General features: G+C 52.5%; 7 protein-coding genes across 7 annotated transcripts; 3 read left to right on the top strand and 4 right to left on the bottom strand.

The window, feature by feature from the left end:
- Nucleotides 1-1,570: 1,570 nt before the first annotated feature.
- CPAR01_13112 (endo-1,3-beta-glucanase) lies at nucleotides 1,571-2,668 on the top strand (the record flags this gene model as incomplete). The annotated part of the gene is made up of 1 exon (XM_060497366.1): nucleotides 1,571-2,668. One exon carries the CDS (start codon nucleotides 1,571-1,573, stop codon nucleotides 2,666-2,668), a length of 1,098 nt encoding a protein of 365 aa, XP_060343759.1.
- A 640-nt stretch (nucleotides 2,669-3,308) lies between these two features.
- CPAR01_13111 (glycosyl hydrolase family 61) lies at nucleotides 3,309-4,491 on the bottom strand (the record flags this gene model as incomplete). Its single annotated transcript, XM_060497365.1, has 4 exons — nucleotides 3,309-3,627; nucleotides 3,703-3,822; nucleotides 3,882-4,306; nucleotides 4,369-4,491. The coding sequence occupies 4 exons, from the start codon at nucleotides 4,489-4,491 to the stop codon at nucleotides 3,309-3,311; spliced, it is 987 nt and encodes a 328-aa protein (XP_060343758.1).
- Nucleotides 4,492-7,532: 3,041 nt separating this feature from the next.
- CPAR01_13110 (uncharacterized protein) lies at nucleotides 7,533-8,400 on the bottom strand (the record flags this gene model as incomplete). The annotated part of the gene is made up of 2 exons (XM_060497364.1): nucleotides 7,533-7,908; nucleotides 7,958-8,400. The coding sequence occupies 2 exons, from the start codon at nucleotides 8,398-8,400 to the stop codon at nucleotides 7,533-7,535; spliced, it is 819 nt and encodes a 272-aa protein (XP_060343757.1).
- A 473-nt stretch (nucleotides 8,401-8,873) lies between these two features.
- On the top strand, nucleotides 8,874-10,448 carry CPAR01_13109 (polynucleotide kinase 3 phosphatase; the record flags this gene model as incomplete). Its single annotated transcript, XM_060497363.1, has 6 exons — nucleotides 8,874-9,092; nucleotides 9,154-9,269; nucleotides 9,324-9,923; nucleotides 9,975-10,036; nucleotides 10,088-10,230; nucleotides 10,281-10,448. The coding sequence occupies 6 exons, from the start codon at nucleotides 8,874-8,876 to the stop codon at nucleotides 10,446-10,448; spliced, it is 1,308 nt and encodes a 435-aa protein (XP_060343756.1).
- Nucleotides 10,449-10,767: 319 nt separating this feature from the next.
- On the bottom strand, nucleotides 10,768-11,988 carry CPAR01_13108 (major facilitator superfamily transporter; the record flags this gene model as incomplete). The annotated part of the gene is made up of 3 exons (XM_060497362.1): nucleotides 10,768-11,011; nucleotides 11,124-11,682; nucleotides 11,787-11,988. 3 exons carry the CDS (start codon nucleotides 11,986-11,988, stop codon nucleotides 10,768-10,770), a joined length of 1,005 nt encoding a protein of 334 aa, XP_060343755.1.
- A 1,210-nt stretch (nucleotides 11,989-13,198) lies between these two features.
- Nucleotides 13,199-17,420, top strand: CPAR01_13107 (hydantoinase B/oxoprolinase; the record flags this gene model as incomplete). Its single annotated transcript, XM_060497361.1, has 7 exons — nucleotides 13,199-13,244; nucleotides 13,318-13,988; nucleotides 14,044-14,490; nucleotides 14,550-16,289; nucleotides 16,357-16,878; nucleotides 16,940-17,330; nucleotides 17,386-17,420. 7 exons carry the CDS (start codon nucleotides 13,199-13,201, stop codon nucleotides 17,418-17,420), a joined length of 3,852 nt encoding a protein of 1,283 aa, XP_060343754.1.
- Nucleotides 17,421-18,681: 1,261 nt separating this feature from the next.
- Nucleotides 18,682-19,446, bottom strand: CPAR01_13106 (pectate lyase; the record flags this gene model as incomplete). The annotated part of the gene is made up of 1 exon (XM_060497360.1): nucleotides 18,682-19,446. One exon carries the CDS (start codon nucleotides 19,444-19,446, stop codon nucleotides 18,682-18,684), a length of 765 nt encoding a protein of 254 aa, XP_060343753.1.
- Between the last annotated feature and the right edge of the window lie 1,793 nt (nucleotides 19,447-21,239).

Raw genomic sequence — 21,239 nt, 5'->3', positions numbered from 1 at the left:
AAGACGAATTCTCATAAAGTGCACCGGCCACGGCGATCTATGGCTGGCGCTGGAGCGAGATCAGCGCAAGTCTCTCCCATGGATGGGAGGAAGATTGGAGAGTTCCAATTGCCGATCGCCAAGATCCAGAAATCACCACGAATTAAGCATTTGAAAGGTAAACCGAGCTTGCTACTGCGTGTACTCAACCGGTGCCATGAGAAAAGTGATGAAGGTTGGCTATCTATATGGAAATTAAGGACAAAGTTCAAGCAAAGTATGGTTGGCCGAGCAAAAGCCTATATGCGCGAACCTCCAGACATTGCTTGACGGAGTGCACGTGGCGAGTGTAAGTTCTGAAATAGTTTACACTATCACAGCATCGCCCAACAGTCAAAATAGACACAAGAAACATCTTAGTTAACAATCTACTTGGTTCGCATGAGGTCAGCAAGCTATTCAAGTCTTGAGTAAAGTGTGCACAGTAGTTGTAGGTCCAAAAAAGCTGCAGCCGAACCTTCCATCCTTGCCAAACTTTAACGGAGAATATGACAAACAGGAAAAATCACCGACGACGAACCACAGAACCTAGGCCTCTCTACCAGGTTGTCGCGTGCAGAGTGAGCTGTCAGTCAGTCACGGCAAGTTAAGCGCAGCGTTGCGTCCGATTCAATCCCCGTGAGTATCACCTTGGCGCGCGCGGATAACTCAGTCTCGACCTGCGGCGCCAGGAACATCCATTTTTGGTGCTGTGCCTGTGAGAGGTAAATTCAAACGTCTAGGGGCCGGTTCGTCGGTTGGAAATAGAATGGACTGTTTGACATTGATGGTGGGTTGGGTGGAGATCCATCGTCTTAGCACCGACATTAAGTTCCAGATTGTGCCTGGCCGATCCGGGGTCCAATCGGTAGCGCATGAACGACAGCGGGAGAGTAACGATAGTGCCGAGTCATTGGTCATAAACAAAATACTGTTAATTGTCAGCCAAATACCAAGCTGTTGCGAAAACGAGGCCCCTTATTGGACCGAGATGAGTTCCGAATCAGGAGTCGCTAAGAGAACGTGTGCTGGCAAGGCTCTTTTTGATGCCGGCCGGCGCGCCGGTGCCCCGGAATAGTTCACGTCAAGACTCAAGGCCCCTCCGGGTCCCACCCGGCCGCCAGTAGCGGCAGCGAATGATGGGATGACAGCCCCCAAAAAGCCATCTACTTGGTAAGCGACTTTATCTTAACACCCGTTTGCTAAGATGGGGAAACCTCATGACTATGGTGCAATTGGATGCTCAAAATAGTGTCTTCCTTGTCCTAATCCACTCGTAGTAGCGCGCGGTCACTTAGACTTGGAATAGAGATTGTGATCTGTACAGGACGAACCTTCTAAGCGAAGGTCATAATGGCCTCTTAATATGACTTTAGGAAAGATATAAAGAAGATTGAGATCTCATCTCATTGAAGAGAAATATTCTAGATCATCATCTGATCCACTAAACATCAAGCGCAAGCGCCATTCTTCTTTTCCATCTCACCTTTATCTTTTTCTTATTCCTTTCTCCCATTCCTTATCCCAGTCCTTCTCGACGAAGCTTTTCAAAATGACGACTAAGCAGGTTCTGTCTCTTCTTCCTCTTCTCTTCAGCGCGGGCTGGTCATCCCCGGCGCCGTTCCCTCCTAAGGGAGGTTACCCCGGCGGTTTCCCGTCTCCTGATGGCAAACCAGGCTTTGCGCCTTCCGGAGCCGTCCCGTCGTTTCCTCAGGAGTCTGGTGTCGCGACCCCGGTCAACAACGCCCTCAAGCCTGCCGCCAGCACGACCCCAGGCAAGGGGGGCAATAACACAGGCGGCGGCCCGACCCTCCCCGCCGGCTACGCAAAAATCGTCTTCGAGGACGACTTCTCGACGCAAAAGGCCGGCGCCCTGCCCGACTCGTCAAAGTGGACCTTTGACGTCGGCACTGGCTACCCCGGCGGCGCCACCAACTGGGGCACGAACGAGATCCAGACCTACACCAAGGACACCAAGAACATTGCCATCTCGGAGAGTGGCACCCTAACCATCACGCCCATCAAGACCGGCGAGGCGTGGACCTCATCTCGTATCGAGACCAACGCCGCGTCGGACTTCACTTGCCCGGCTAAGGGCAAGCTGCGCATGGAGGCAAGCATCATGATTCCGGCTTCGAACCCGGCAACGCAGTCCGGCATCTGGCCCGCCTTCTGGTCCATGGGCTCCGCCTTCCGCACAAATGTTACCTCGTGGCCCAGCGTCGGCGAGATCGACATGCTCGAGGTCTCCAACGGTGTCGGCACGGTGTTCCAGACGGCTCACTGCGGTGTTATCAACGGCGGCCCATGCAACGAGAAGACTGGTCTCAGCTCCAGCGCCGAGTTCCCGCGCGGCGAGTTTGTCAAGATTGCCTGCGAGGTTGATCGGTCTGCCGGCGGCGGTTTCGCCACTGAGAAGCTTGTGTGGTACCTCAACGACAAGGTGACCAAGACCATCACGGGCCAGGAGATTGGCGACGAGGCTGTGTGGAAGAACCTTGCTCAGACCCCCAAGATGATCCTGCTCAACGTCGCTATCGGTGGCGAGTTCCCTGATGCCAAGGCTGGTACCAAGACGCCCAATGCTCAGACTGTCGGCGGCAAGGATTCCCGTATGGAGGTCAAGTACGTTGCTGTCTACAGCACTTAGATACCTTATTTCTTGCCATCTACTGGTGGCGCCTTTTCACTTCTCTTCACACTGGTCTTGCTCTGATCTAGACATCGGCGCTGACAGACATTTGCATGGCAACTTGGAGCGGCTTTGATATTGTTTGCTTAGTTTGTTGGAGTTTGCGAGCGAGTCTTGTTTTTGTATATTAGCATAAGTACGGACGCAAATGAAAGAACACTCAGACCACTACCTCTATCTTCTCTTCTCTCTATGAATCGGAACGACTTTATTTGGGCCAGATAGAGTGGCCACCTGCCCATGTTTACTCTTTCTATTTGACTTCAGTTTCAATTGCTGAACAGCCCCACCCTCAAGTGAAAGACGAAATACTTTGACCAATTCATGAGAGCATACACAGTAGTTGCAATATTCATCCGCATTTAAGCACCTGCCACTTTAAGCGGTACTCCAAGCCTGTGATCAACCAAGAGATTGGGATTATTTTGAACAAGGAAAAGTCTTGTTGTATTGTGCCACTCGAAAAGGGCGTAAATCGCAGACTTACGCGGTATACTATGTACAAAGAACTTCTAATATGTACCGGAAAGATACGTCTCCTCTATAAACAACCATCTATCGCTTTCCTCACGGCGTCTAGATTCTGACCTAGTACACTCTAGTACTTGGCAGAGCGGCGGGCCTTGCGAGCACGGCGGCGCTTGCAGCCAGAGGGGCTGCTGGGAGCAGGGGCAGCAGCAGCGGAGGTAGAGGCAGCGGCGGCGGAAGAGGTGGTAGCGGGGGCAGCAACGGTAGGAGTGGCCGAAGCGGCAGCGGAGCTAGTGACTAGGGTAGTGGGGGCGGCAGCAGCGGGAGCCGAAGAAGAAGCGGCAGCGGCGCTGGTGGCGGCCGGGGCGGAGGCAGCGGGAGCGGAGGAAGCGGGGGCAGAGCCGGAAGAGCCACCACCCTCGTAGACAGCAGGGCCGGGGATGACGTAGCTTTGGTGTATTGTTAGTTTGTTGTTTTTACGTGCCTTTTTCCTATTGATAGTGGGTGAAAATGGGTGTACTTACTTGGAGATGGTGTTGTAGATGTTGATCAACAGACCAGGGTCGGTGGCCTTGTAGGCACCGGGGAAGACAACACCCTCAGGCTTGGCCGTTCCAGATCCTTCTACCTTGAGTTGGTAGCAGCTAACGCCTTGGTTAGCTTCGTGATCGTGTCTGTGATGGGTGGAAGTGGTTGAAAATACCTCATGTAGTACTGGGCACCGTTGGCGGAGCCAGCGGCGTGGAGAGCGACGGTCTCGGCACGGAGAAGGTAGTCACCAGGGGCGATGTCAGAGGGAATGACAACGTTCTGCTTGCCGCAGCCCTCGTTGATCAGGTCGTTACCCCAGGTGTTGTTGTTGGCGAAGTAGCCAGACTCGAAGATCTTGAAGAAAGAGCTGGAGCCATCGGCGGTGGCGGCGTCGGCGACGGAGCTCAGGTAGACCATGACGGGGCCGTGGTGGGCACCTCCAATAGCCTCCTCAGTGCAGGCACGGGTGTTGTGCTGGTGCATCTCGACGGTGATGGTGTCGCCGGCCTTGACGCCGCAGGTGGTGGTGGCTGCAGCGGAGTTGGCGTTGCAGCGCATGTCGTTGGACGTGGGGTCCTGGACGGGAGAGTTGGAAGCCTGTGATTTCTTGTTAGTCTCTGATGATGTTATGCTTGGGACTGCTGTGTAAGTCGACGTACGGGCATGCGGACGCAGCTGGACTCCTGGTCAACACCGTTGACCCAGAGTTGCTGGAAGATGGCGTGGCCGGCAACCATGTTGGCCATGGAGGCGGTAAGGGCGAGAGCAGCGACAGACTTCATCTTGACGGTGATTTTGGTTTGGTTGTTGTGAAAAAAAGAAGGTGATTTTCCGGGCGTTAGAAGAAGTGCACACAAAGGTGAGAAGTGAGTGAAATGACGCCGGCGTCGAGCTGTAGAGAAGGACTGAAAGTAAAGAGTGGACAGATGAGTGACTGAAACTGTTGAAGAGACAAAACAAACTCTCTTCTCGAGAAACGAGGAGAGCGAGATGCTATATGTATGGCCTCTCTGGGTTCCTCGCATCACCCCCCTCCATCCCCCTCCCCTCCCGTCTTCAACCACCAACATCGTCCTCGGTCTTCCTCCTCCTCCCCACCAACCGGACATGGTCAGGCCAGTTTAGAGCTGCCAAGCCTAAATTCTGGAAAGGGGGACCGCAATCCCGTCCCACTGGCCCACGACGCCGCCTCATCGGTTCAACTAACAACCAGGGATCTGATACCTCGAAGGGAAGCGTTTAATCTCTATACCGCAAGGGTTCGTCAGGAACTGAATGGGCACACAGGCTGCAGTACCGCTTTCCCGCCGTAAAGAAGCAGTCCCGGCCGGGCATGCTCATGGGTGTCACCGGTCGTTCATTGGAGCAATAATCTTGAAAGGGGTTAACGTTGTGGGGATGCCCGCTGTTGTGTCTAAATTGCGGGATGTGTGCCTTGCAGCTTCGGCTGCGCGGGTGACGCGCCCAGTTCGGGTTTGTCGACCAGGGGTTCATCAACTTGCAGCCAGTTGGTGCGGCTTCTATACGGATTCGCTTTTGCTTATTCGGCTGGATAGGTTCGCAAGGCGGGCATCCCTCGCTTCAGTCGTCCCAACTTGACCCCAAGCTTAATTTAACCCCTTGGAGGACATCGCTGTCCCTGGAGTCGGATCCAAGTGTTCAACCACTGGCGTGACGGCAACCAGTGCTGACCCCCGTCCAAACCTGAAACACAAACAGCATGTGGCCCCTGGCGCTACTCAGTTTGGCCAAGATAAGACCACAGCAAAAACTGCTTGCTGTTCCTTTTTCTCTTTCAGGACTCATAGAAACAGGTGAGTTTACTGGTATAAACGAACACAGGCAGAATTCGGTGGAACTCTCGTGCAAAGCAATATGTGTCAGCAGCAAAAGTCTTACTAAACTTTGGCAGGCGACGTTGAATAGATTGAACCTTAGCCCTCGCCCGTGAGATCGACGGAGAATCACTAACATATACTTTCCTTGGTACTCGCGTGTCTCCGTGTTGCTGGACCGTTTGGCGCAAATCAAGTTAATCAACCCAGGTCTTGAATGATTCCGATTGGGCAACGGAGTGATCCGCGATCGTCATCCTACCCAGGGGCGAGCGACGGTCCTGGGGCTCGATGGATTGTGTCACCCAAAGTGGTCCAACCCTGGATGAGCCCTGCAAGCCCGTCTTCAGTGGTCGAAGCCTGTACCACTGGCGGACACGTGCGTTACGGGTAGAGATGACTTTTGGTCCTTCTGGACTTCTGAAGTAGGAGGGGGAGGAGAACGATGCAGAACACAGCCGCTCTCGAGTCAATATGCTGGCTCTGACACTTCCCTTTGCGGTTATGGATTGACTCAATTCGTACGCCGCACTAACGCTCTCGACCAGCTCCAGCCGTAAATGAACGCCTGTTGTAGATGCCAATCCGTCTCTATTGCTTCGCCAAAAGACAAAGTTGGACCAATATCCTTCTCAACACCTCGGTTCTCAACTTATCAGCTTATGTGGAGAGCATACGGTGGTTCCCCAAGCCTTTAGGCGGGAAATCATCTCCGAGTGAAACGAGTCTAGATCTTGGGGGCCAGTTCGGGGACGACTGAACTTTTCGATGGGGGGTTTACCCTTTTAGCGCACCGCACCGCTGACCGCTGCACGTTTAATCATTTCGAAACCAGGGCCGCCAGTTCTGGCGCCTGGGCCATGCATGGTCCATGGATGATGGCGCCAACCGTCAACGAGCGAAGGGGAGAACGGGCTGCGGCAGGATAGAAAAGTCTTGGCCATATCGTGCCGCTTTAAAAAGAAATAAGGCCAATATTTTCAACCATGCATCTGGCGGCAAGTGAGGATATCGTACGTCATACCTGGTAGTGAAGTCCCAAGTTGTAAAAGTCTGAGAGCGATTTCTTTGATCGTCTCGCATAATTGTGGTATTGCCTGAGATTACTCCAAGACTAATGACACTTTGTAAACTACCTAACCATAACTCTGGTGTTCGTGGTACGCTATCTAGGGCTTTATCGGATTCGCCTCAGACACTCAGCCCAGAATCGTTGATCAGCAATAACTCTCTAGCAAGTTGACAATGCTTTCGATCCAATTGTCATTGAATTGAGCCAGAATATGAGGGGACGTCATTTCGTGAACGGCAGATGCAGCAACGGCACTATTTTGCCGGTTTAAAGACGGTGTGCATCAGTCAAAAATTAAGCTTGATGCCATCTCTGATTTAAGGTAGCCTATGGTCCTAGGCTATTCTTGACGACACATATTGGCCCACTCGACTGAAGAAATCTTCTGGAACCTGTGGATTCCCTATCAAGGTATCTCAACTTCATCTCGTACTCGTGCCGAATATCCGAGTACCATCTTTCTACCCCCTCCATTCCCAAAGTCCTTTCCTCAGCTTTTGCACCCGGCAATTCTTTTGAAAGCTGCGTGTTTTCTTTTACAAGAAGCTCACCTTTGTGAGAGCAGATTTTCATGATAAGGCACTCGATAAGGGTATGATTCTTTTCTGGCCCGATGCGGGGCAACATTGTGAGCATCCACGGCTTGGCTATAAACCTCTCTTGTTGGATTCCAAAGCCGCGGTCTTCAAACCTCTCGTCTAAACTTCTTGCGCTGATCAAAGACCTGATGGCGTTCAGTGCGACGCTCAGGAGACGACTGGAGGTTGAACCGTTGGAGAGCAAAGTCCCAGCGACTCGCGATGGTGTTCGATCTTGACCAGGTAAAAGTTCAGCAATGGTCTTGCCAACTGCTGAATGTGTGTTATGAAACACGAATCAGGGCCATCATCCCTGAATTCGGCAAGATAGCCATCTTTTACCGCTGGTCTGTGATGGTCATGACCTGGGGTAGTGGTGCAGGCGCATTTCTCATCTCAACCGCAACGCGGGTGTCGTGTATGCGTCGGTCAAACATCTTAAATTCGAAGACGCCCTCGAGCTCACGCCGAATATTGGCCAACTGCTCGTGCGCCTTGAGGATCTCATCGGGCTTGTTGTCTTGATGAACATGAACCTTAATCAGAAACATCCATCGCTGCCCGGGATCCGCTGGTGACATGGTGTCCCATGTAGCTGTTTGAGTGAGAGGGCCATTGTCGCCGTTCATCTGGAGAATGTAGTGTCTTGAGAGGCAGAATTCTACATCTTCTCGGAAGAACTGATAGGTTTCCTCAATAGCCTCGCTTTTGAACCTGCATATCGTCAGATCACTATCGTCAACAACGGGTGACCAAAACTGACTGGTAGTTGTTGTCTTTCATCACAGACAACAAGTTCCGCTGGTCCCAAATCTCAGTCTTCTTGCGCTGAGTAACCGAGGAGCGGACCTGGGGAGGATCAGGGAAATCGGTCCACCGGAGGGTGCCGGCACGCGCATTGAAGTCCACTTCCGGAGCGGTCGGGCCGAAGTCCTTATCCTTGAAGACCTCATATCGGGCCTGAAGGATGTAAGATTGACGGCTCAGTTGCTGATGCAGGTCTTTCCACAGCATCTGAATGTCCTTGCGCGGCGTTTTGACGATCGAATTCTGGTTCGAGATTCCGCCGGGTTTGCCTGGGCCCTTGAAATAAAGGACGCGATGGAGACTCTGCCATGCGGGCATGGCGCAGAGACCGCCGAGGACGGAGCATGCCGCCTGAATATCATCGTCGTCGACGAGCGTCGTGAGAAAGAGCTCGTACATTTCGATTGACGACAGTGGCGATGGTGACGGCAGATTTCGGGAAGAACTCGGATAGTGAGGCGTGGGGGGGTGAGAGTGAGAGAGAGATTCATGAAAAGCGTCTCAGTGAGGTGAGTGTGAAGGTCCCGTGAAATCGCTCTACCGATACGTACCTGCCGCGAATCTTGGGTCACGTGTTAGCCCGTCACTCAGGCGCGTTGGCGTCGTCGCGCTTTCTGCCGGTAAAGTGGCCAAGCCCCACCAAAGCTCGCTGCTTCCTCCCAAGCTCTGAGCTGCGATTATCGACATGCAAACGTCGCTCTGGAGAGTCAACAGCAGAATACTGTGCTCACTGATTAGCAAACGAACGATTCACTTCACTTGGATCATGTCGACCTCAAGTTCGTCTACCACGAAGCGGAAGCAAAGAGAATCAATTTCTCCACCGGCGGTCAAACGGAAGGTTCAGAGCGGCACAACGAGTAAACTCTTCTATGCCTACATCATCGTCCACCATTGACTTTTGGCCTTTTATAGAAAACGCAGTTGCCAACTTCTTCAAGCCTACTTCTCAAAAGCCAAAGGACCGCACAATATGGACCGAACGCGCACCGAACGACGACACCCCTGCGACACTACTCGTTGGCCGCTACGAACCAGAGGAGCCCTCGACCGAGTCGGAAAAGAGGAGGAAGGTAGCTGCCTTTGACCTGGTATGACAGCTATGCAGCTTCAAATAATCCAAACCATTTCAATTGACGACTAGCCGCCCAGGATTCGACCCTAATAACAACTGCTTCGGGCAAGAAACATGCCGACGCCGCCGAAGACTGGAAGTGGTGGCATGCTTCTGTTCCTGGTAAGCTGCGGGACATGTACAACCACGAAGGGTATACTACCAGCACTTGGCTCTCAGAGTGATAGACATCAGCTAATCTTGATAGATACCGTATTGTGGTGCTGTCCAATCAAGCCGGTATTGTTCTCCACGCCGACCCAAAAGCAAGAACGCCGAAATCGACAAAAGACCGAGCCTCGGCGTTCAAGCAAAAGGTCAATGCCGTCTTGACACTGCTCAATATCCCGACCACGATTTACGCAGCCACAGAGAAAGACATATACAGAAAACCGAGGCCGGGGATGTGGAAGGAACTTTGCGCTGATTATGACCTTACGGAAGACGTTGACCTGGAGGAGAGCATCTTCGTTGGTGACGCCGGTGGTCGCATTGCGGCATCGAAATTCTCCAAAGACTTCAGCTGCTCCGACCGAAATCTTGCCCATAACATTGGGATCACATACAAAACCCCAGAAGAGTTCTTCCTCGACGAGAAGCCTCGGGACTTTGTCCGAGAATTCGACATCGTCCATTTCCCGTACCCGAAGGACCCCAATTCAGAGACATCAAGTGCCCTCTTTGAGAAGAAGAACAAGCAGGACATTGTCCTCTCCTGCGGCCCGCCAGGTGCTGGGAAAAGTACATTCTTCTGGAAGTACCTCAAACCGTTAGGTTATGAGCGCATCAACCAAGACACTTTGAAGACGTCAGTTCAGCTCAACATGATCAAGCCCTGCAAATACTAATGTATCGGCAGTAGAGACAAGTGCGTGCAAGCCGCCAAAGAGCTACTTAGTGGGGGCCAATCAATAGCAATAGGTCAGCTCTCGCACGAGTCCTTTAGCCATTCCAGGCACTAATTCAGTACAGACAACACGAATGCTGATCCCGATACGAGAGCTATCTGGGTCCAGCTTGCAGCGAAACACGACCTTCCAATCAGATGTGTTTGGTTCAAGACGCCACTTCATATTTGCGAACACAACGATGCCGTACGATCCATGAATGAATCCGTAAGTCCAACTTAAACTGCAAATACATGACTGTAGCTCATGCAGGGCAGCTTAACCCCGAGTCACGAACCGCACTGCCTAGGATGGCCTTCAACGGATTCAAATCCCGCTTCAAGGAACCAAAAGTGAAGGAGGGTTTCCAAGACATTACCGAACTCGAATTCGCCTTCAGAGGAACTAAGGAAGAGCACGAAGTGTGGGCCAAATACTGGCTTTGATGTCTCAGATCTGTTCCAAAACATTTCCAGCCAACGCGAATGTGCCAGCGGCTCGAGTCGATGAAACTCTGACGCAAGTCCGGCGCAAGTCCCAGCCGACGCCACGAATGTCCACCATACTTCACGACGATGTCTGACTTCGACAACGCCTTACGCCAGTACATTCGAGAATAGAGAGCAAGCTGCCATGGTCAAAGACGGTGCATAAACTCAACGTCTCGGTCGCCTGTCCGCTGCTTCCTCGTATCTAGCCCGGTCCCGGCCAGAATAACCTGCTTCTCTTTGTCTAGGCGTCTGAGGAATAGCCAATGAATGACGATCAGATACTCGGTGACAAATATGGCACCAAGCGAGAAACTTTTACAAGAAGATACGGTGAACTTCTGTATATCTGATCTGCCACAGCACCGGCAGTATTGCCGACTGTCTGTTGCATCTCAATGGCCGTGGCGCGCCGATATTGTGGTGCTGTATTGACGTTGAGCCATGCCAGGTTCAGCCCTGTGCCGTTGTACACTGCGATAGTGCAGACGAAGCAGGCAAAATATTTGACAGCACTGTTACTGACACCAATCAGTATTGCATAGCCTACTGCGCCTATAAGATTGGTAGCGAAGAGGAAGTGGAATCATCAGCTACTCTACTATGATGTTGGCTGAATGCAGGTCAACTCACCATGCCTGGTGCCGCATGTCCATGATGACTCGCTCCTCATCACTGAGGAAGTATGCTTTGCGGACATCGCTAGGCAATTCGAACCATACAGCAAAGGCGCATGTGATACCAAACGCCCCCTTGATCAGACACATCCATCTCCAGCCAGCGTATGCACCAACGCCGTCCATTTGTAATAACCCGTATGCCAACAGGCCACCAAAGGCACCGGATAATGCCATGCACGAGACGAGGTAGGACGTGCGCTTCTTGATCTCATCTCGTTCATATACCATAGTTAGGTATATGTTGAGAGAAGGGAATAGACTGCCTTCGCAGACGCCGAGGACCAAACGACAGGCGCACAGGCCGCCGACATTCCGAATTAGACCACTGGCTACTGTCGTGACGGACCAGATTACGCAAAGTACTGTGAGAACGAAGCGGGGTTCAAAGCGTTTGACGAGGAGTACAGCTGGGACCTCGACGGGCACGTAAGTTACGAAGAGGGATACGGCTGGGGGGTATTGCTGGTTTGTAGCGCCGATTTCTTCGGGCATACCGGCGACTTTGACGTTTCCTGCATCGTGGTTAGGATTTTGATCGTAATTAAGAAGTGGATGACAGGAACAAAGCTTCCGGTACAGTGATGGAGACTCTCAAAGGAACCTATGCAATACCTACCGATGTTGGCTCTATCGATGAAGCATGAGAGATAGACGATGAAGAGTACGGGCGTGATATATAGGTCCAGCTTTCTCACGACTTTGGCTTCTTTGGCACGATCGATATGGAGATTGGTTGAATGAGCAACGCTGATACCATGGTTGTTGACATCGTGGCTGCTGCTGTTCTTGGTTTCTTCTAAGATTTGGGTCTCGGGCATTTCGAAAGAGTACAGTATTGTATCGCTCAGGTGTGAACTAATGTTTCTCAAGATAGGTTGAGAGAGAATTTGACTAAAGTATAACCGAAGACATGTGCAGAGTCTACGCAGACTATGTCATATCATGCCCATCTACAGATTATGGGTTCATTTGATCTTTAGCAACTCAGTAACAACTTCCCAATCGATCTCAAGGATGATGTAAAGATCAGATAAGTTGCTCGCAGCCTCGTTCCGCATTTCGGTACAGAGTCAGGAAAATCCACGGTTGTGACATGAATATTAAATGCTTGAAATCATGTCGCCTTGGCTATCCGGATCCATCCTCGTCAACCAAGGACTACCGGCGACTGTAAAGCGCGATAGGCAAATGAAGTGCGGTAATGATCGGGTTGAAGCGGGTTGGCAACCCGACTTGACGTTCGGTTTTAACACACGGCGCGGGTCGCGAAACCGTCTTCATCAATGGGTAAACTCCGGTCGGTTCGAGAGCCAGCTGCATGACATCCAGTCAGAGGGAGTTTTCAAGCCTTTGCAGGTGGCCGCATCCTAGTACCCGGGGCTAGGCTTCACATCTGTGGTTCTCTTGCAAAGGCAATACCCTCTATTAGACTACTCTACTCTGTTATATTCCCTGTTATCCCGCAAAAAGATATCATTTCGCTATCACGATAGATGCTACCTCATGGACAAAAACAAAGACAGGGGTGATAGCAGGCTAACTGGTTCAGTGCCATGCCATGAGCTCAGCCAGCCATCAAGTTGGAAACGCGTCACAGTCCTTGATCAGATGTACTTCATCGAGCTCAGGAATAAAGATTCTCAGGTTCATGAGGCGATAGTTATCTCGGGCCAGCAAGCCGAGTCGTTGATACCCCAGGTTGTCACACCTAGCCCCAACACCTAGCCCCACTTCGGAGGAGGTTTCGGAGGCTTCGGGGTTCGCCTCCGGTGCCGAGGCCGGGAATGCGGCAGCCCTGATAAGCTGCGTGTTGGAGATCGGATGGTGCGATTCGGGGAACAATGCGGGGGATATGCAAACTGATGATTAGATCGGGGACGGACTCCTAAGTAGGAGAGATGCAAAATGCTTTATAACTTCATTGATCTCAAGCGTCCAAGTGTCTAGCTCAATTGGCTCAGCGTTTACCGATCCGATATACCCCAACGATTCTATCTTTGAATCACCTGCATTTCATCGCTGTTCACAATGGGCTCGCTTGGGCCAAGTAGAAAGAGAATTAGAATCGCGATAGGTAAGTTGAGGGCTTCAGTAGGCAGACTTTCGGCTAGTGTCCTGACAGTCTTTTGCTTACAAAATATCACCAGATCGCGGCGGCACTTTCACCGATGTGCACGCTTATATACCCGGCTCTGATGAACCAGAGATGGTATTCAAACTCCTTTCAGTAGACCCAAGAAACTACAAAGATGCACCGACCGAAGGTATACGACGCGTCCTGGCGCATTACAGAGGCGCACCAGTATCCCGCGATGAGCCCCTCGATATCTCCGACGTCGAATCAGTTCGAATGGGAACGACTGTGGCGACGAACGCCCTGCTAGAACGACAGGGCGAGCGCGTAGCGTTCCTGACTACCAAAGGCTTCCGGGATATGCTCGTCATTGGCAACCAGGCCCGGCCGCACATCTTTGATTTGAGTATCCACAAGTTGCAGAATCTGTACGAGAAAGTTGTCGAGGTTGAAGAGCGTGTGACGATGGAGGAGTTCTTGGAGAATCCGGAGAAACAGCCTATTGACGTTGAAAGCGATCAGGAGCTTGTGAAGGGATTGACGGGCGAGCCGGTTCGAGTCCTCAAGAAGCCTGATCTGGGGGTCGTAGCAAGCCAGTTGAGGGATCTGAAGGCTGAGGGCTTTAAGAGTGTTGCGATTTGCTTCATTCACTCCTATCTCTACCCCGATCACGAGAATGAGGTAGCGGAACTAGCGCGATCTATGGGCTTCGATGTTTCCGTGTCTTCTGAACTGCAGCCAACAGTAAGATCAACCTCCCTCCTCTCATGTACTGCTTCACAGGCTCACATCCGTCTAGATGAAGATGGTATCCCGAGGAAACTCAGCAAACGCCGACGCGTACCTCTCCCCCCTCATCCGCCGATACGTCCGCGACTTTGGCAGTGGCTTCAAAGGCGGCCTAGACGCCATCGCGAGCAAGCTCCTCTTCATGCAAAGCGACGGCGGACTCTGTCTCTGGCAGAACTTTTCTGGGCTACGCGCAATCCTTTCCGGTCCCGCTGGTGGTGTCATCGGCTTCGGCAAGTCCTGCTATGACCCTGAGACCAAGATGCCGGTGATTGGCTTCGATATGGGCGGCACTTCGACGGACGTCAGTCGCTTTTCGGGCACGTATGATCATGTATTCGAAACGGAGACGGCTGAGGTCACGTTGCAGACACCACAGTTGGATATCAACACTGTTGCTGCTGGTGGCGGCTCGATTCTGCATTGGAAGAATGGACTGTTCGCGATTGGGCCGGACGTGAGTTACCACAGCATATTAGTAGCTCTTCGGTGCCGTGAACTGACATCAACTTATAGTCTGCCGGCGCTCATCCAGGACCTGTATGCTACCGCAAAGGCGGACCTCTCACAGTCACCGACGCAAATCTCTTCCTTGGTCGTCTACGTCCCGAATACTTCCCTTCCATCTTCGGACCAAAGGAAAATGAACCCCTCGACTACGGCGCAGCAGCCGCAGCTTTTCACACTCTGACCGAGAAGATCAACTCCGAAGAGGGGAAGTCATTTACCCCGGAAGAGGTCGCTAGCGGCTTCCTTCGCGTCGCCAACGAGAGCATGAGCAGACCCATACGCTCGCTCACCGAAGGTAGAGGCATCCGCACATCAGACCATGTCCTAGCTACATTCGGGGGCGCCGGCGGGCAACATGCGTGTGACGTCGCTGAAGCGTTGGGCGTGGAGCGCGTCGTCATACATCGGTTGTCATCCATCTTATCGGCGTACGGCATGGCGCTGGCTGATTTGACGCATGAGATTCAGCGTCCCAAGGCGGCTGAGCTTTCTGACCTCTCTGATAAACAGCTGACAGAGGAGTTCAAGGTTTTGATGGATGAAGCTACAGCGACTTTGGTCGCTCAGGGTTTCTCAGATGAACAGATCGAGCACGAGCTGTTCCTCAACCTGCGATACAAAGGTACCAATAGCTCGCTCATGATTCGAAAGCCTGAGGGGTCGTGGAATTTCACTCGTCAATTTGTCGAGCACCACGAAGAGGAGTTCGGCTTCGTTCTGAACCGCGACATCCTTGTCGAAGACATTCGCGTCCGTGCGTTGGGCAAGACGCCTGATTCCAACGTGACCAGCGTATCGCAAGCTCTGAAGTCTGTTGAGACTAGGCTAGTAGAGAGCAGCAAGAAGGCTAGCACTACGAAGTTGTACACAAGCGGCAAGTGGCATGAGGTCGACCTCTTCAAGCTCGAAGATCTTGCGCCGGGTGAGCGGGTCGTTGGTCCGGCAATCATCCTGGACCAGACTCAGACCCTCATGATTCAGCCGTCTTGGATTGCAACTGTGCTTCCTCGTCACCTGCTTCTCGACAAGGAATCGACTTCACTAGGCTCCGTCAGTGGAGCCGTCGAACTTTCAGCAGAGACAGATGAGGTCGATCCTATCCAGCTATCAGTATTTGGTCACCGGTTCATGAGCATAGCGGAACAGATGGGCAGGTCACTGCAAATGACTTCGGTCTCCGTCAACATCAAAGAGAGGCTGGACTACTCTTGTGCCATTTTCTCACCTACAGGTGGTCTAGTAGCCAACGCGCCGCACATCCCGTGTCACCTAGGCGCCATGAGTTATGCGGTGGCCTACCAGGCCGAGCGCTGGGGTAACTCCCTTCGCCCAGGAGATGTGCTGGTCTCCAATCACCCGGCCGCCGGTGGATCCCATCTCCCCGACGTGACGGTAATCTCACCAGTGATTGACGAAGACACCAACGAAGTCCTCTTTTGGACAGCTTCTCGGGCTCATCATGCCGACATTGGCGGTATCTCGGCTGGCTCCATGCCGCCGCATTCCAAGGAGATATGGCAGGAGGGAGCTTCCTTCCTATCCTTCAAGCTGGTCGACGGGGGCAGATTCGACGAGGACGGTCTTGCTGAGATCATGCTGAAAAAGCCGGCTTCGTACCCTGGTTCTTCTGGGACAAGGACGTGGAACGATAACGTGAGCGATCTGAAGGCGCAGATAGCTGCGAATCAGAAGGGCATCAGGCTCATTCAAGATTCGATCAAGGAGTATGGTCTACCGACGGTTCAGGTAAGTGCAGTCTATCTAGGCAATATACCCGTGATCGGAGCAGCGAACAATTGACAGTCAACAACAGAAATACATGCTCGGAATCCAGAACAACGCCGAGAAGGTAGTCCGAAACCTTCTCCGCCAAGTTCACGATCAGTTCGATGGTCTCCCACTCGAGGCTGAGGACCAGATGGACGATGGTTCTAAGCTCAAGCTCAAGATTCGCATCAATCGCGAAGAGGGCTCTGCTGTTTTTGATTTCACAGGGACGAGTCGGGAGATGTACGGCAACCTCAACGCACCCCGCGCCATCACCTTCAGCGCCATCATCTATGTTTTGCGTTCGCTGGTCAAGGAGGATATCCCGTTGAATCAGGGTTGCTTGGCTCCCATCAACGTCATCATACCCTCTGGGACGATTATATCTCCTTCGCTGGGTGCTGCAACAGTCGGTGGGAATGTCGAAACGTCACAGAGAGTGACGGATGTGGTGTTGAGAGCGTTCCAAGCCGCAGCGGCTAGCCAGGGAACGTGTAATAACTTGACGTTTGGGTATGGAGGTGAGGTGGTCGACGGAAAGGTAAAGCCTGGGTTCGGGTACTACGAGGTAAGTTATCGATCGTTTCTCACCCCGTCAGTCATCGTTTACTAAATCCCATCGAAACCAGACCATTGCAGGCGGCGCCGGTGCGGGACCGAGCTGGGAAGGCCAGTCCGGCGTACACGTCCACATGACCAACACTAGAATCACGGATCCGGAGTCTCTAGAGCGTCGGTACCCGTGTATTCTCCGTGAGTTCGGTATTCGGCGTGGGTCAGGCGGCCGAGGCAAGTATAATGGAGGAGACGGTTGTATCCGTGAGATCGAATTTCGTCGAGACTTGCACGTCAGTGTGCTAAGTGAAAGGCGGACAGTTCCTCCGTATGGTCTAGCTGGAGGTGAGCCTGGAGCTCTGGGCGAGAACGTATGGGTTCGGCATGACGAGTACGGGACACGGGAGATCAACCTTGGCGGGAAGAACAGTTGCGAGATGAAGAGGGGAGATCGGATCATCATCAGTGAGTCAAGTCCGTCGATGTCAGGGATATTGTTTTGCTAACAGCTCGGTAATAGGGAGTCCGGGTGGAGGTGCATACGGTGCCTTGTGAGGTCGTCGTTGTTCTTGGGGATGATACGATGGTGTTTTCATGGTGGGCCGGTCGTTCGTCGTTTCCATAACCAAACCCGATGAGGGCGAGGGAAGCTATTTAATAGAAGTTCAGAGAGAGAACCACAACTTTAGAAATTCTGGAGACTTGCCAGGATATGGGACCAGACTTGGCTCGAAGTTGACGCGTAAGACTAAGGACCCCCAGCTTGGCCTCGGTTGTGTGTGCCGTGATGCCGTGGTGCCGTGCTTCCGTTCACGCGGTGCCGTTATAGCCGTTGACGGACATTCTTAGCATCAAGGTTTCACGCCATTTTGCAGGAGGAAACAAATTCCCCATGTTGACTGGTGGAGGCACTTGCGATGACCTGCATTTGACAGATCCGATCTTTCGGATCGACGCTTTTTTTAAGATTGAGTTTGCTCGGTGGGTGCACTTTTTCGTGATCCAAGCGCCCCACTCTTTTAACTTCATCCTATGAAGACTTCATCGCATCGATAAGCAACAAGTCTGACCACTTACCGTATTCTCGCCGGCAATTTTAGTGTTTATACACTAGTTGTTTCTTTTCTCAGCATGGCGTGTTCCGTTTCCTTGTCGAAAGAGGTTTGTGCAACAAATACAAGCGAAGATGGGGTCTCTCTTCGCTTGGAACTCGGAAATTGTTCTCTAACGACCGGGAGAGCATCAAAAGCTTAGTCCAAACAAATTGCTAGGCAAGATAATTTGCAGTAAGCGACTTCACTGCCTACCGAGCACAGTCTAGCATTATCTACACCACCACATGAGGATGCGCACTTCCACCCCATTCATCAACCTTGGGGAAGCCGCCATCGCTGGGACTAAGATTTCTAGAGCGGAGAGAGCACGGCCAGAGTTAACATTCAGCTATATGTTGATGTAGACGAGCAGAAATATTCTTTCGAAGGATTTCAGTCAAACAAGTGTCACTTAGTCGATTGAAAATCACCAGCGGAAAGCAAAATAGTTGAGTCAAGTCATGAGGATTATATTGTAGGTACATGTTCCCCATGTCCATATGTACAGAGAATGACCAAGGGGCCAAGTGATGCGCATCAGCTTACACACCACAGAAAAGAAAAGGTGATTTCCCTCCTAAGTTCTTTAACCAAAAACAAAGTTCACTTGCAGTCTCTCAGAGACTGAGTGCGGCAACTGCAGCACCATCGCCGCTACAGCAAGCTGTGTTGGCGACCAAGACCGGAACTCAAGAATATCAAATAGCTCAGGAGCGAGCCATTTAGCAGGCCTTGAGGGTAGAGTACTTGCAGGCGCTGGAAGGGCCAGTGCCGATCTTCTTGGGCTCGTTGCCGGGGGTGGTGCCCTGGAACTCGGTGCAGATCTCCTTGACGGAGGTGGCGCAGGTGCCGGTGATGGTGGAGGTGTCACCCTTGTTGGAGTTGATGCCAGTGAGCATCTTGCCGTTGTAGGCCTTGACGTTCTTGACAACGACGGTGCGCTTGCCCATGGTCTTGCAGTTACCGCAGGAGCGGTAGAGCTTGCCGAAGTCGACGACGGTGAAGCCGTCAATGGTGACGGTGCCGAGACCGTTGTGCTGGATGACCTTGTCCTCGGCGCCGCGGGCACCACCGCCAATGATGGAGGCGTTGCCGTCACCCTTGAGGGAGAGAGCGTCCTCGCAGACGGCGGTCCACCAGACGTTGTTGATGGTGCAGGAGCCCTTGCAGTGGACACCCTCGATCTGGTCAGCACCGATGATGGCGTTCTTGAGGGTAGCGCCGTTCTCGAGGAGGAAGACGGCATCAGCGTCGCCACCCTCAGCCTGGCCAGTGCACTTGACGCCACGGCCGTAGGTCTTCATGCCACCATCGAAGGTGCCCTTGACGGACTGGGCGGACTTGTAGGTGACGGTGCCCTTGGAGGCGGGGATGGGGAAGGAGGCGCGCTTCTCGATGGCACCGAAGTTGTTGGGGGAGGACTCGGCGCCGGGGGCGGCGATGACGGCAGAGGCCGAGAGGGCAGCGAGGACAGCGGAGAACTTCATTTTGAATGTGGTGGTTGGTTTAAGAAAACACGTAGAGTTGGAAGTAGTTTGGAAGTGTTGACAACGAATGAATAACCACCAGGGCTAAAGAATGTGAGTAGTTGGATGAGTAAAGAGAGACTGTAGCGGAAGATGCTGATGAAGGTGATGAGGAATAAGAGAAAAGAAGGTTTGATGGACGGGAGCTTGCAACCTTCTTATATCTTTCGATCTTGGGCAGATTCTGGGAAATTCTGCTCTCCTCCCAGCTCCTCAACAACATACTTTCCCCTTCCCGCAGGAGTCATCCTGATCCTGCATCTCATTCAAGCTGCCAAGACCTTAGATAGTGGGACCTTGGTAGGTCGAACAGCTCACAGTGACACGGATACACAAGCTTTTGCCCAGGGCTGGGGGGTGAACTGATGCGACGAGGGCCAAAAGTTCACAGCCCGCAGTCTGGCCCACGATGGAGCTCACGGGAGTGTTGGCGAGTGGCTAGTCTGTGTCCTGGTTCAATGGACGAGCTACACGCCCCCCGACTTGAGCTCACGGGAATGGGATGGAAGGGACATGGCCCCCTTCCTCTTCCTCGCCTCTGCCTGAATCGACAAGGACGGGGAGTTAGCGAGGAGTCTGTCGATTCATTTCGGGCAGAGCCTCCCTTCCCTGTCCATATGATCCACCCCGATATCAGAAAGTGGTTCGGGCGCCTCGGCGAGCCGCAGTCATCAGCGCAGCGACAAGCTGTTTCAACGCTCGAGGGGGCAGAAAGACTGCCCAGTCTCTAAGGAGGTGCACAGCTTGACATGGAGGCATTATTGTCGACAATTTGGCCAAAGCTATGGGCTCAGGGGATGACCCATGACCGTGCTGGATATGGGTTGGATATGGGGAACCTGAGCAAGTTGGAATTTCACTCTTTTCTTTGCCTTGCAGACCCGGTATTTGCGCTTACCCAGAGTAGGCTCGCATGTCGTATTTGTCTAAAATGTGGCGCTGTCTTCCTGGTTAACCATGAAACAAGTCAGGGGCTGTCACAAGGTTGGTATGTGAGTTGAAAGATTAGACCATGTTCAAAAAGATGGAGTTGAGATCCACAGTAAAGTCCTCTTTGGGAAAACTGCGGATGTGAAGTCAGAGATTTGGGGGATTTCTGCAGTCCTGGGCAGCACTCTGTTGGCAGAATGTGTGTCTCGCTCTCGGAGCTTATGCCGTGAGCAGAAAGACGCAAAAAGCAGACTGTCGGCCAGAATCCGCAATGTTTCCGTCGCTAGCGCGCGGGAACAGCTCCCATTGGTCAGCACCCTGGTTTCGGTTGTATATCGAAGGGAGATGAACTGGGGCCTTTTCGAGATGGAACCAACGTCTATTTAGATAAGACCCGTTACCACGGTCCTGAGTAATTCCCGGCCTCACGGACTGGCGTCGGAGGAGAGAGACTCAAAAAGTGGCTATGGGCGGCGGTAGTGTCCTCACTATTCTAGCTGGTTTCTGTTTGTATTCTAGCGAGAGTTGATACCCAAGACATCGGGACTACGGTAGTCGTCTGTGAGTTCTTGGCTCCTTGCAGCCATGGTTGAGCCGTTTCTCGAATAACCTCTCGAAGGTTTAGGGAAAATCTGTCTGACGTGTTTTGGGGTGGAGCGTGATCCCGCAAACTCTGATTTTCTCTGCCGCACAATGAGGGTCCCGGCTAACCCAGGATGGCACTTTTAACCCGTGGCAAGCCTGATATTATTATCTCTTCGGATTTCCCCCAGCTGCTGGCAGCATATTGTCAGTGCACGGCGCAGCCCAGTCCCCCCTTGACC

Source organism: Colletotrichum paranaense, assembly GCF_030867605.1.
Source record: "Colletotrichum paranaense strain IMI 384185 chromosome Unknown Scaffold_12.1, whole genome shotgun sequence".
NCBI classification, from domain to species: Eukaryota; Fungi; Ascomycota; class Sordariomycetes; order Glomerellales; family Glomerellaceae; genus Colletotrichum; species Colletotrichum paranaense.
The sequence above is the reverse complement of the archived record's forward strand: the minus strand, read 5'-3'. Positions and strand labels throughout refer to the sequence as shown.